The sequence below is a fragment of the Strongylocentrotus purpuratus genome, unplaced genomic scaffold, assembly GCF_000002235.5.
Source record: "Strongylocentrotus purpuratus isolate Spur 01 unplaced genomic scaffold, Spur_5.0 spur5_scaffold_12, whole genome shotgun sequence".
NCBI classification, from domain to species: domain Eukaryota; kingdom Metazoa; phylum Echinodermata; class Echinoidea; order Camarodonta; family Strongylocentrotidae; genus Strongylocentrotus; species Strongylocentrotus purpuratus.
Window position 1 is genome coordinate 31,987,769 of NW_022145597.1, and position 13,984 is coordinate 32,001,752.

General features: G+C 37.8%; 1 protein-coding gene across 1 annotated transcript in view; it reads left to right on the forward strand.

Moving 5' to 3' along the window:
* Positions 1-12,947, forward strand: part of LOC592454 (cullin-4A) — a 30,561-nt gene extending 17,614 nt beyond the window's left edge. The window contains exons 14-19 of the mRNA XM_030982445.1: positions 4,238-4,354; positions 5,159-5,270; positions 6,012-6,085; positions 6,439-6,537; positions 7,377-7,529; positions 11,601-12,947. Coding sequence (XP_030838305.1) covers positions 4,238-4,354; positions 5,159-5,270; positions 6,012-6,085; positions 6,439-6,537; positions 7,377-7,529; positions 11,601-11,696 — 651 coding nt within the window. The 3' untranslated portion in view covers positions 11,697-12,947. The remainder of the gene's footprint in view (positions 1-4,237; positions 4,355-5,158; positions 5,271-6,011; positions 6,086-6,438; positions 6,538-7,376; positions 7,530-11,600) is intronic.
* The last annotated feature ends 1,037 nt before the right edge of the window (positions 12,948-13,984 follow it).

Here is a 13,984-nt window from a genome sequence, read left to right on the forward strand (position 1 = left end):
GCTCATTACGTATGCTAAATTAGCTTGTGAACGTATAATCAACAGAACTGACGGATGGATTACTATCAAACTCAAAACATGTATCTTGCAGAGCCAATGAAGTGATTAGATTTTAGGTTCATGAGGTCAAAGATCGAAGGGTCAAACATGTATATGAAAAATAGCTTGTAATAACATCATTCCCACACTGCTAAGTTCAGTGATGGAAGAGAGTCATCCTCTCCCTGTCTGTCATCCTGTAAGTTTCTGTCTTTCTCTCTCTAGATTCATGAGATAATAGGATTTATTCCCACACTGCTAAGTTCAGTGATGGAAGAAAGTCATCCGTTCCCTGTCTGTTACCCTGTAAGTTCTCTCTCTCTCTAGATTCATTAGATCATAGGATGCATTCCCACACTGCTAAGTTCAGTGATGGAAGAAAGTCATCCGTTCCCTGTCTGTTAACCTGTAAGTTCTCTCTCTCTGTCTAGATTCATTAAATCATAGGATGCATTCCCACACTGCTATGTTCAGTGATGGAAGAAAGTCATCCGCTCCCTGTCTGTTACCCTGTAAGTTTCTCTCTCACTAGATTCATAAGATCATAGGATGCATTCCCACATTGCTAAGTTCAGTGATTGAAGAGAATAGTCCGCTCCCTGTCTGTCATCCTGTAAGTTCTGTCTCTCCCTCTATTTTTTTTTTTTTTTTTGTTGGCTGAAGCCAAACTAAGCTTTTATAACGTGCCGCGATTTGAGTGTTCACGTACTGCGTGCGTTGAACGGCTGCATCATCGAGCAGCGAAATTTGTATCTGCTTTTTTGTATAGATTTATGGCGTATTGCCAGTCACACTGCTGCTGCATGTGTGAACGCGTGTTTAAGGTACAGATTTCTTATTTTCAAAGGTATACCATGCTAGAAATTCCTAATTCTTATTTTCAAATGTTGGCAGGTACATATATGCTGTAGGTACAGCACCGGTCAACACTGTTGTAAAATCTTTCTTTTTATGCCTCCGTTACGAAGTAGCCGGAGGCATTATGTTTTCGGGTTGTCCGTCCGTCCGTACGTCCGTACGTACGTCTGTACGTACGTACGTCCCGTTCTCGTGATCGCGTTATCTGAAGAACTGGTTGATGGATTCCTGCCAAACTTTGGTCATGTATGTATCTTGTAAAGCCGATGAACTGATTAGATTTTGGGGTTACGAGGTCAAAGGTCAAAGGTCACAGGGCTCATTATGTATGCAAAACAAGCTCGTGATCGCGTTATCTGAAGAACTGGTTGATGGATTCCTGCCAAACTTTGGTCATGTATGTATCTTGTAGAGCTGATGAACTGATTAGATTTTGGGGTTACGAGGTCAAAGGTCGAAGGTCACAGGGCTCATTATGTATGCAAAACGAGCTCGTGATCGCGTTATCTGAAGAACTGGTTGATGGATTCCTGCCAAACTTTGGTCATGTACATGTATGTATCTTGTAGAGCCGATGAACTGATTAGATTTTGGGGTCACGAGGTCAAAGGTCAAAGGTCACAGGGCTCATGTATGCAAAACGAGCTCGTGATCGCGTTATCTGAAGAACCGATTGATGGATTGCTGCCAAACTTAGGTCATGTATGTTACTTGCAAAGCCGAAAAACTGATTAGATTTTGAGGTCACGAGGTCAAAGGTCAAAGGCCACAGGGCTTATTATGTATGCAAAACGAGCTTGTGATCGCGTTATCTGAAGAACCGATTGATGGATTGCTGCCAAACTTAGGTCATGTATGTTACTTGCAGAGCCGATGAACTGATTAGATGTAGGGGTCACAAGGTCAAAGGTCAAAGGCCACAGGGCACATTATGTATGCAAAAACAGCTCGTGATCGCGTTATCTCAAGAACCGATTGATGGATTCCTGCCAACTTAGGTCATGTATGTTTCTTGCAGAGCCAATGAACTGAGTAGATTCTTGGTTCATAAGGTCAAAGGTCATGGGCTCATTATGTATGCAAAAATAGCTTGTAATCACAATATTCTGAGAACCTGTTAATGGATTACAATTGAACTTGAATTCGAAAAATTTCTTCTGTTTTGGTTTGTAAAATTGCTCTATGACGGAGGCATCATTTTCGACTGCGCGCAGTCAAAGTTCCATCTAGTTTTTTATGCCTCCGCCACCGAAGGTGGTGCCGGAGGCATCATGTTTTCGGGTTGTCCGTCCGTCCGTCCCGTTTGACCGTTATCACAATATCTCAAGAACCATTTAAGATTTAAACTTAAGACTCGGGAATAGTATTTATCACCATAGGAAGACGATCTGATTAGATTTTGGAGTACGTAGGTCAAAGGTCACAGGTCACAGAGGTCAACTTATGAAATTCCTTGTATTGAGTTTGTTAGCGCGATATTTCAAGAACCATTTGAGATTTAAACTTCAAACTTAAGGATAGTATGTATCACCATAGGAAGACGATCTGATTAGATTTTGGAGCACGTAGGTCAAAGGTCAAGGGTCATAGAGGTCAACTTATGAAATTCCATACATTGAGATTGTTATCATAATATCTCAAGAACCACTGGAGATTTAAACTTCAAACTTAATGATAGTGTGTATCACCATAGGAAGACAATCTGATTAGATTTTGGAGCACGTAGGTCAAAGGTCAAGGGTCACAGAGGTCAACTTATGAAATTCCATACATTGAGATTGTTATCATGATATCTCAAGAACCACTGGAGATTTAAACTCCAAACTTGTTTAAATTGCTCTATGGCGGAGGCATCATTTTCGACTGCGCGCAGTCAAAATTCCATCTAGTTTTTTTTTACATCCATACTGTTAATGTAGTATTTATACCTCAGGCCTGATAAAAACCCGATTTAAATTGGTTTCCTGATTTTTTTTATTTTTCCCAGATTTTTTCCGGATTTAATAAAAAAAAAAAAAATCCAGATTTTTTTTTTTTTTTTTTTTTTTTTACCAGATTTTTTTTCCTTCCCTATTTTATCCTGATTTTTCCGATTTCCTCCTTATTTTCTCTATTCTTCCCTATTTTTCCCCAATTTTCTTACTTGAAAGGGGGGAATGTTGTTAGATGCCATTTTTTCCCCGCGAATCCTCTTCTTTTTTTTTTACTCAGGGGGGCGTGGTTGAGGGGAAAACAAAAAACCTATTTTTTTTTTAGTGCTCACTATCACCCCTGATACCTGCCAACCCTTCTGAATATTCCGGAATATTTTGATTTGGGGGATTTTTTAGGACATGCAATTTGTTGTGTTAAAGCCAAATTAAGCTTGTTTTAGCATGTGCCGCGATTTGAGAGTTCACATATTGGGTGCGTTGATGGCTGCATGATCGAGGAGCGAAGTTTTATTCGCTTTTTGGAACAGACTTTCCGTGTATTGGCAGTTTCACTGCCGCTGCAAGTGCGATTTCCTATTTTCAAAGGCATACCGTGCTGAAAACTCCTGATTCTTATTTTCAAATGTTGGCCGGTATGAGGGCTCGTACGGGTCCTGGAAATTCATGGAAAATCAATGTTTTTATGCCTCCGTTACGAAGTAGCCGGAGGCATTATATTTTCGGGTTGTCTGTCCGTCCATCCGTACGTCCCATTCTCGTGATCGCGTTATCTCCAGAACCGATGGATGGATACCTGCCAGACTTAAACCATGTATGTATCTGGCAGAGCTAATGAACTGATTAGATTTTGTGGTCACGGGGTAAAAGGTCAAAGGTCACATGGCTCATTATGTATGCAAAAATAGCTTGTGATTATGTTATATCAAGAACCAATTGATGGATTCCTGCCAAACTTAGGTCATGTATATATATATAGCAGAGCTAATGAACTGATTCGATTATGGGTTCACAAGGTCAAAGGTCACAGGGCTCATTATGTATGCAAAAATAGCTTATGATCACATTATCATTAGAACCGATGGATTTTTTTTTTTTTATTATTTATTTTATTGATTTTTTTATCTCCTCTCTTTGGGCTGATATTTCTCAGTTTTGAATGCTTTAATTATTTTTATTTTTTCTAAAAATTGGGGGGAAAAAAAATTTAAAAAACATCCACCAATCGACCCATATGGAAAAGTCATTATCTATTTCCCTCACCAGAAGACTCTTGAGAGACTAGGGGGTATTTCTTGATGGGTCCAAAGGGTTTGCTGTGTGCAGACTTGTACAATTATGCCGACTGCACATGAAAACTGACTACCATCTCCCTTTAATCACTACCCTTTTCTTTTGTGCTATTCCAGATGGTCAATCTTCAAGAGCAGTTCAAACGGTTTTACCTTGATAAGCACAGTGGTCGCAAACTACAATGGCAGCCAAGCCTAGGTCACTGCCTCGTCAAGGGTCAGTTCAGAGAAGAGGTGAGAGTTTTGTCACCTAACTTTGTTTCAGAAGCTATCAATTCTACCAAGTTCAATCAACAAAATACTTTTACAAGATTAAGGTGTCTTTATTATTTTTAGCTCCAATCATCAAATGCTTTCTATCTTATTGTAATTTTACATGTAAAATAGATTTGAATGTGATATTTTGTATTTATTATTTATCTGTGGATCTCATAAGCAAAATTTATTTACATCTTTTACCTTTTCTTACATGGTTTGATAATCAAAGAATCATGGATGAAGCCAACTGGAAAATGCCTGTTTTGATTGGTCAATATACCCAAAGTTGGCGTATTAGCATGCTCATGTGTACCTATGAATAATTCATGCAGAGCAGTAAAAGCCAGAATCCAAAAGGCCTCATGGCTAACGCCACTCTATCGCACATTCACCCGGGTCTCTTGGTCTTTGTCGCCGATTAGACTTGTTTCAGCCGCTGATTGGAAAATAGCTCAAGTCACGAGGCCTTGTTAAAAGGCCAGGGTATCACAAGCAATGGCTGCAATTGACTTCCTGCTCTAGCACTAAATTGCTCTTGCACACATGAAATTGACCAGCCATGTCGACAAAGAAAATTAATGTGAGGACGGCACTACCAAAAGTATTATTTCCCTTTGATATTGGATGCTAGGTGTGCCTTCCAGAGTCAAATTCTCACTACACCATTGTGTTCTGTATTGTCTGTCTATGACTATCTTTAATATTCTCTGTCTTGTATTGTGTCTCATGTAAAGGAAAAAAGAAGACTTACTCTGTAAATATTATCTACTATGCTTACAGGGCTCTTCGGTAAAGGAGCTTCAGGTGTCACTCTACCAAACACTAGTCCTGCTCCTCTTCAACGAGGGGGATAACTACTCACTAGAAGAGATCGCACAGGCTACCAACATCGGTAATACTAGGGTCAAAGAGGGGTCATGCAGGGGTCAAGAGGGGTCAAAGGGAGGTGAAAAAAGAGGGGTCAATGTTATAATTGATCCAAAACATTTTTTTAAAGAGTTGATTCTAGCTGGCGGTGGTGTTTGGAATTAATGGTCAGTGGAGGAAGTTCAAAAAGCTATGAAGAATGAAGGTAGGTTATATAGGGGTCAAAGAGGGGTCAATGTTAGAGGTTTGCATGATCCAAAACATGAAGGAAAAAAAGTTGATTCTAGTCAAAATTGGTATTTTAAATTAATTTTGATTGATAAAATCACTGATTGTTTCGTGATATAAGAGAAGAGGAGATAAGGCACGCTACCAACTCATGTAATGCAATTAGAAAGGGGTCAATTTTAGAATTCTATCTGCTTCAAAGTATGGAAAACAGTAGATTCTAGTTGAACTTGGTAATTGAAATCATTGTCAATTAATAAAATCACTGAATATTTTGTGATTAAAGAAAAGAAATCAGTCAAGGAGATAAGGGATGCTATCAACTAAAGCAAAGTAAAGCAGGAGTTACAGAGGGGTCATTTTAAGAATTATATGTCCTCAAAGTATGGAAAATTGTTGTATATACGCAGAGATACAATAAGGTAAACTCAATGTTGAAGCCAATTGGTAATTTGACTTGTGATTTGAAGAAAAAAGAATCACTGATTTTGATTGATGTGTTTTATTAATGTGATGTAAATTTTGTTGCAATGTACAGAGGACAGTGAACTAAGGAGAACTCTTCAGTCGCTAGCCTGTGGCAAGGCGAGAGTCATTGTTAAACTACCAAAGGTATGCCATTCCTCTTTGTCTCTCTCTGTTTCTCTCTGTCTCTCTCCCTCTCTCTGTTTGTCTCTCTCTCTCTCTCTCTGCCTCTCTCTCTGTGCCCCTCTCTCTCCCTCTATGTCTCTCCCCCTCTATCTCTCCCTTTCTCTCTCTCTCTTTCTCTCTCTCTCTTTTTATCAGCCTGTCTGTTACTCTGACTGACTCTATTTCTCTTTCTTTTCCCCATCACTTGACAACCTTTACTTAACCATCTGTTTTTTCTCTCTCTCTCCTTTTTTTTACTCTCCATTTTTGTCCTTAAAACTATTTATTGTGTTGCTGTCGGTTGTTTTAACATAGATTATGTCTATTCCTTACAGGGTCGAGAGATTGAGGATGGTGACAAGTTCCTCTTTGCCAATGAATTCAAGCACAAACTCTTCAGGATCAAGATCAACCAAGTCCAGATGAAAGAAACGGTCAGCATTAATAAAACTGAAAAGAAAGAATTGGGAAATGTTAAATTTAAAAGAATAATAAGAATTATAACCAACACAAAAAAGCGAACATTGGCATTGGCCGGAATAAAACGTACAACGCGCTATCTCGTTTTATCAACGGCTGGTTCAAAATTATTGAATATTCGTTGGGCCCCACAAATAATGGAAATGGTGATTTTTTTTTTGTATTTTAGCCGTCTCTGCACCAATTTTGATCTAACCAAGATGATTTTGTCATATAGAGTGTATGCTCTTTCAAATTTGACACTTTGATGAAAAAAATGTGTAATTTTTGTATGAAATGTTACTTATTATATTCCTTCTACTGTACTTACCCTCTAACATGCGAAAAATCCTGAGAAAAATCCTCAAACCACAAAGATATTTTTTTTTTTTTATGAAAGTGTTACTGGTCAACACCCTCTTACAGTGATTAACAGTAAATTCTCCCAACCATTTTTGAATTTTCCCAACCGTTTTTCCTTGAAAATAAGTCATAAAACAGGCTATAAAAAATCTGTCAACACTTAAAATGTCTGGAATGGTATATGGAGTCAATTCAATGCTTTTTGACAATTTATATTCACCTAAAATGTAAATAAATTGTAATAATATAGTTGGGAGAATTAAGGAATCGATCAGATCAGTTTTTCCCAATTTTTATCCTTAATAATGGTCCGTTTTCACTCAAACTTTCAGATTATCTTTAAACGTACATCTAGCATTGAAGTCACTACCTTAGCACCATTTTCTCTCATCTGAACAATGTTACTAAGTCCCTTTAACTAGACATCAATGTCTTTCTGTCTGTCATACAGGTGGAGGAGCAGGTGACCACCCAGGAGAGGGTGTTCCAGGATCGGCAGTACCAGATTGATGCAGCTATCGTCAGGATTATGAAGATGCGCAAGTCACTAAGTCATAATCTACTAGTCTCTGAACTCTATAACCAGCTGAGGTTTCCAGTTAAGGTAATCCAAATTTCAAAGGTCAAAGTTGAAAGGTTGAATAAAAGTTGCTTAGTCATAATCTACTAGTCTCTGAACTCTATAACCAGCTGAGGTTTCCAGTTAAGGTAATCCAGATTTCAAAGGTCAAAGTTAAAAGGTCAAATAAAAGTTGCTTAATCATAATCTACTAGTCTCTGAACTCTATAACCAGCTGAGGTTTCCAGTTAAGGTAATCCAAATTTCAAAGGTCAAAGTTAAAAGGTCAAATAAAAGTTGCTTAGTCATAATCTACTAGTCTAAGAAATCTATAACCAGCTGAGGTTTCCAGTTAAGGTAATCCAAATTTCAAAGGTCAAAGTTAAAAGGTCAAATAAAAGTTGCTTAGTCATAATCTACTAGTCTCTGAACTCTATAACCAGCTGAGGTTTCCAGTTAAGGTAATCCAAATTTCAAAGGTCAAAGTTAAATGGTCAAATAACAGTTGAAAAGGTATAACCACAAAAAGTCAAACATCCTTGTCTCTGAAATGTACAAGTAGCTGTGGTTTGCAATGGAGCTAATCCTATATTATAACTATAGGGGAACAGTTCACAGATAAAAACCAGCTGAGGATACTAGTTAAAGATAAACTTGAGTTCTGGTAATGCGATTGCATTGTGAAAGAAAAGGTGTGGAATGGATCAGAAAAGTTGATCATGTAGCATGTAAGTAATGGTGTGTAATGCAAGGTTCTGGAGTCATCAAAATCATCATAAATTTGGCAGAGTCTTTGTAAAGTAACAATCACTTACACAGAAAGATGTATATGGGACAACACACATGGTGTCGGGGTAGTACTACCCTGATTTCCTTATCTTTCTATGCTCATTACTCAGCCAGTATACATTTTCTTCCAAAATTGTTTGGCACATGACATTTATTTGTAATCTTGAACATTCAGTGTAAGTTTCGTTAGATTCTGTCGGAATTCATTTTCTTTTTTTACCAGAACTCAAGTTTATCTTTATGGTAATGTACTGTGTTATCTTTAGGATTTTGCTTGTCTTTTTTTTAGGGGGGGGGGGGGAGAGGGAGATGGGAGAGATGGAGTGGTATGAGGGTTAGGGAGGAAGTGGATGAGAGGTACAGATAGAGGTAGTTGCACTGACAAGGTTTTAGGGCTGTGTTTGGATTACTTCTAGGGTGGGATTATTATTATTATTATTATTATTATTATTATTACTTATACCGCGCTTTTCCCATAAGGCCCAAAGCGCTTACAGTGAATGAAAATAAAAATTACATAAATACATATAATTAGAAGAAAAAAAAAACAGTCTTACAACTACAAATTGCAAAAAAGATGTGTTTTTAAGGCCTTTCTGAAGGTACAGTACACGCCGAAAAACTCTGCAACACGATTACACGATTTATTTTTAGGATTACACGGTTTACACGATTCACCTGAATCGTGTAACTGTGTAATCGTGTAAATTTACACGATTGAAGAATGTCGCTCTGAATCGTGTAATCGTGTAAATAGTTAAGTGCATTGGTCGGATGATTCGACCAGATGTAACAATCGTGTAACTGTGTAATCGTGTAAATTTACATGATTGAAGAATGTTGCTCTGAATCGTGTAATCGTGTAAATAGTTATTAGGGTTATAAGAGCATTGGTAGAACGATGCGACAAGCTGCAACAATAGTTAAATCGTATCCTGCTTACACCAATTGCTTTATACACAACTTACCTTCAGTGTACATCAGTTAATTACTGTACTTTATATTCGTGTATAAACCTCAGCACTTTCCACTAACATGTATCGTATACTAATCCGTGAGACAAGGTAGGAAAACGTCAGAAACAGGAAGACATGATAGATGAAATAGAAGGAAAAAAGATAGCTACGAGGAGAAGGGAACATATAAAAGGAAAATGAGGGTTGAAAGGCACGATTAAGATAAACAGAAAAAAAGAGAGAAAAAAGGGAAAACTAAAAAGTTGACCGGAAGAAAAGAAAGAGTGAAATAGAGTGATAAAAAAAAGAAGGGCGAAACCTAGTAAAATTAACAGAAATGAGAAGGCTATGAAACGGAGAGGAAAAGAGACAAATTAATAAGGTAAGAGGGGAACATAATGAGGGAAAGAGAGGCGAGAAAGATATGGAGGAATGGAAAGATATTGAAAGAAAGAGAGAGAGAGTGAGAGAGAGAGAGAGAGAGAGATAAAAAAAGCTTTAGTTGAAAGAAAAGGGGCACCGATCAGATTTTAATAGGGGCATTTATCGGAGTTGATGGGGGCATTTATCAAAAGTGAAGAGGGGCACTTCTCGTACTTAAAGAGGGATACTTACTAGAGATTAAAAGGACACTAATGAGAATGGAAAATGGACACTTATTGTAAAGGAAAATAGGAACTCGTCGAAGGAAAAGGGGTGTGTGTCAAAAGAAAAGGAGCACTTATCAGAGTTGAAAAGGGGAAGGGTCACTTTTACAAATTAATAGGGACACTTGTCAAAGTAAAATAGGTACTTTTCCTACATGCAAAGGGGCACTTTGGGGGAACTTGAAAAAGTGGGGGGACACTGTGCCGCTAGCTAAACGTAACTCAAAGACAGTTGGCCATTCACTTATTCTATTCATTCTCGGCTTGCAACTGTTCCCTACACTCTGTAGCCAGTGGCTTACATACTTACGTACATGTAATACCTATTGTTCAAGGGGATCCTATGTTCAAGGGGAACCCCCTGAACAATAGGTATTATGTAAGGATCTCTGCCTGTAGCTAGGGCAACGGGCTTTGTCCCCGGCGAGGGTCAATGGCAGGCCACATTCAGAGTAAGCTTCTTTTGTATGTGACAGGAAGTGTGCCCTTAAGCCTTGACCGTAGCTCTTTATACATATAGCTGAATAATGCAATGTTGTAAAAGGTAATTTACGAAAATGAGGAACGCTAAAAAAGCAATAAGTGATCAAAGTCTAAGGCCCGAATTCACAAAGGAGGTTTGTCGACAAACATTGGTTTTCGTGCGTCATATGACGCGTTTTTACAAACCAGGTTTGTAAAATGGATAATGATTGAATAAAAAAAGTATAACGATATTCATAGTAACGAATGAGCTGGTGAACGGTAATTCTAATTGGTACAGCCTTGTAATGTAAGAGTATCACAACATACTTAATTATGTTAGCCCTCCTTTACATTTTGTAATCATTTTTACTTATTTACAACTTAGGAATAACAAAATTCCCCCCTTCCTTCGTCGTTCATCGCTTTTTTCTTTTTGTCTCACCGAGGATTAAATCCGAGAGTGCTTTTCGGGAAGTGGACTGATTTTTTTAACTTTCAAACATTCTATAATAAAACTAGAGACAAGACACTGCAATTAAAAATATATACAAGAGAAAGAAAGCGTAATCTTCGCTATCCCCTCGTATCGTCCACGTTGTCCTCGTTCAACCAAGAAGTAACTTCTTGCTTTTACTGAACTAGACGTCCTTAACCTGCTCACCATCACCACTGAAAATAAATTGTAACACAATTCCAGCGAGCAATCGAATCGTGTAAATTTTGAATCGTGTAATCGTGTTGCGGAGATTTTCGGCGGGCAGATTACACGATTACACGATTCGACCTAAATTGAGGAATCGTGTAATTTTACACGATTACACGTTTACACGATTCAAATTTCGCTTCATTGGCAAAAAACGAATCGTGTAAAAATAAATGGTTACACGATTCCCGCGAGCAGTCGAATCGTGTAAATTTTGAATCGTGTAAATTGTGTTGCGGAGATTTTCGGCGTGTACTGTAAGAACTGATGGAGACTGCCTGATTCTAAGTGGTAAATCATTCCAACATGGATGAATTTGTCATATTTGAAACCAATCTCTTTATATGGAAACCCAACCATAATAACAGGTTGCTCTAAAGAAAGTCAGAAAATTAGAGGAGCAGATTTGTTTCAGTGTGACTGATATTGGACAAATAATATGTACATCGTTAATGTTTGAAAGACGTAATCAATAGACATAAATGCACCTTAGATTTGTGGGAGAATCATGCCACGTTGCTGACGCTATTCTTTTTTATTCTTTCCTATCTTTCAGCCGTCTGATCTAAAGAAGAGAATAGAGAGTCTCATCGATCGGGATTACATGGAGCGTGACAAGGACAACCCCAACCAATATCACTACGTTGCATAAACCCTGCAAGACTTGTACAGAGACTAACCAATGTATCCCCTCCTAAGGGGAATGTTAGATAGTGGAAAGAGAGAAAGAAAAACAAGCGTGCTGGATGGAGAACAATTTGTGAAATGTTGATTGTAATTGAATTCTTGACTTACAAGGTGAATTTCGTCCTGCCTGGCTCCTCTCATGGATACCTGCGCTCAAAGCAAGCAGAAAGGATTGCGAGATCTTGTCGGATATTCAACAGAAACGCGAGCGATTATTTTATTTCTTCTACTTTCACTGACGATGAATATTTTGATGTTATATTTTCATCTGATTGCACAGTCACTCATCGTTTGAAAGGGACTATTTACTTGCAGATATTTAATAGAGGGAAGGGAAGGCATTGTACTATTGATAATTATATTTTTTACCAAAATGACAGAATGATTGCGATAAATATACCCCCCACTTCAATGGTCTTTATGGCATATATAACGTAAGTCTTGTTCAGATATGCATCGTTACACCGCAGCATTTTTTCCCTCATTTTTCTGATGTCATAAAGTGTAATACACTTCACATTACTGTATCTTGCAACGCAGAGCTAAGTCAACATGTGTTTTACTCAGTTGCCATTTATTTACTCATTGCGGAGGTTTACCTGGGACCTGTTTCACAAAACTTGTCATTAGTGACAAATGACAGTTTTTGTTATAAGCAACTGAAATCCTTGCTACTGATTGGTTATCAGCAGATTTGTCACTGATATTTGTCATTTGACATTGAAAAAAGGCTTTGTGAAACAGGTCCCTGGTCATATCTGAACAGGCCTTAAGAGGTACTTTTTAACATTTTTTGTTTGTTTTTTGTGTCGATACATAGAGCGAGAATCTAATGTGGAATATTGCAAAGTTGAAGCAACGGGATCCTTGGTTACTAAGTCACATTTTAAAAGAAACTCTCCTTCATTTGTTTTCTCATTTGGGAATGCAAATCAGAAACCTCCCATGAATCTTGTCGTTCTCTACAAAGTTAATTTGAGAAAATGCCTGTCTTAATATCAGCCCACTACACTTTTGTCAGATTTTGCATCATATCGTTTTAAATGTTACAAAGGTAAGATTGTTTGGTAAGAATTGATTCTCTTTGTTTTTCATGAATGTGGTGAAGCATAGATTTATGCCCCAAAGAGTCTGCAATGGAGTAAACTTGTGATGTCCACTTTTAAGAGTGGACTGAGAAATCGAGAACCTTTAAACCACCTAGAAAAAATAACCCAGCAAAAAAGAAAAGGGGAGAAGAAAACCAAGACGTCAGGGTGTTGGTCGCTTGACATACCAGTATCTGAGACATCACAGATGAGATGAGAAATTACATTAATGCCTTTGTAGCGCCAGCTAAAGACCTGCCAACCAGTACGATTTTTAGAAAGCAAATACGACAGTAAGATTTTCAAAAACAAAACAAAACAAAAAGGCAAAATGCCCATTCTCTCTTGTAAAGTATCCTACAAGCATCTCACATTAGCAATTTGGAGATGTTCATTGGTTCATCGAAATCATGCATATTCAACTAATGTTCCATTAAAAAAATTCTTCCTATATGTAGGAATTGTAAGAGACATTGATCCGCGTAACACTCTGTGTTTATTTAAAATACAACTTATGGGATTTAAGAATGCAGTTTTTGAACTCCAGAGGTTGGCAGGTCTGCAGCTTTTTTCTCCCCCCTCCCACATTATTAATTTTGTATACCTATACATATATATATATATATATATATATGTACATGTATAAGTTTTCCACAACGCTCTATTAAACGGTTTATAAGTTGTATGTGAACAAGGCTTAAGTGTCTTTGTTGGGTGCTTTTACAAGTGTAGTGAGTCTTGATTCTGTATCTCACATGAGGTGAGTTTACACTATCTATACAACATGTGCATGTAAAAGCAAGTGAATTCTGTGCGTAATTTGAAAGCAAGTTAAGCTACTATATTTATTTACTCCCTGTAGCTGGTTATATCAAGACTTGCTTCATCACATCGTTATTCACCATTACAGACTGGCATCACTAGACCACTTTGACCTGGTAGGGGAGGGGGTGACGTACTGAATTAGCTGACAAGATAGCCCCCAGCCCCCCTCCAAGTTTGTGAATAAGCGAAAAAAAGAAAATCCTTCCCCTGAAAACAAAATACATCTATTTGCAAACCTGGCTCAAAACATTTAAATTTTCTGCTAACAGCACCAGATTTTCAGTTTTAGGAAGAGGTCATTCTCCCCCTCTTGGGATGCCTATTGTTTGCCTCTTGTATT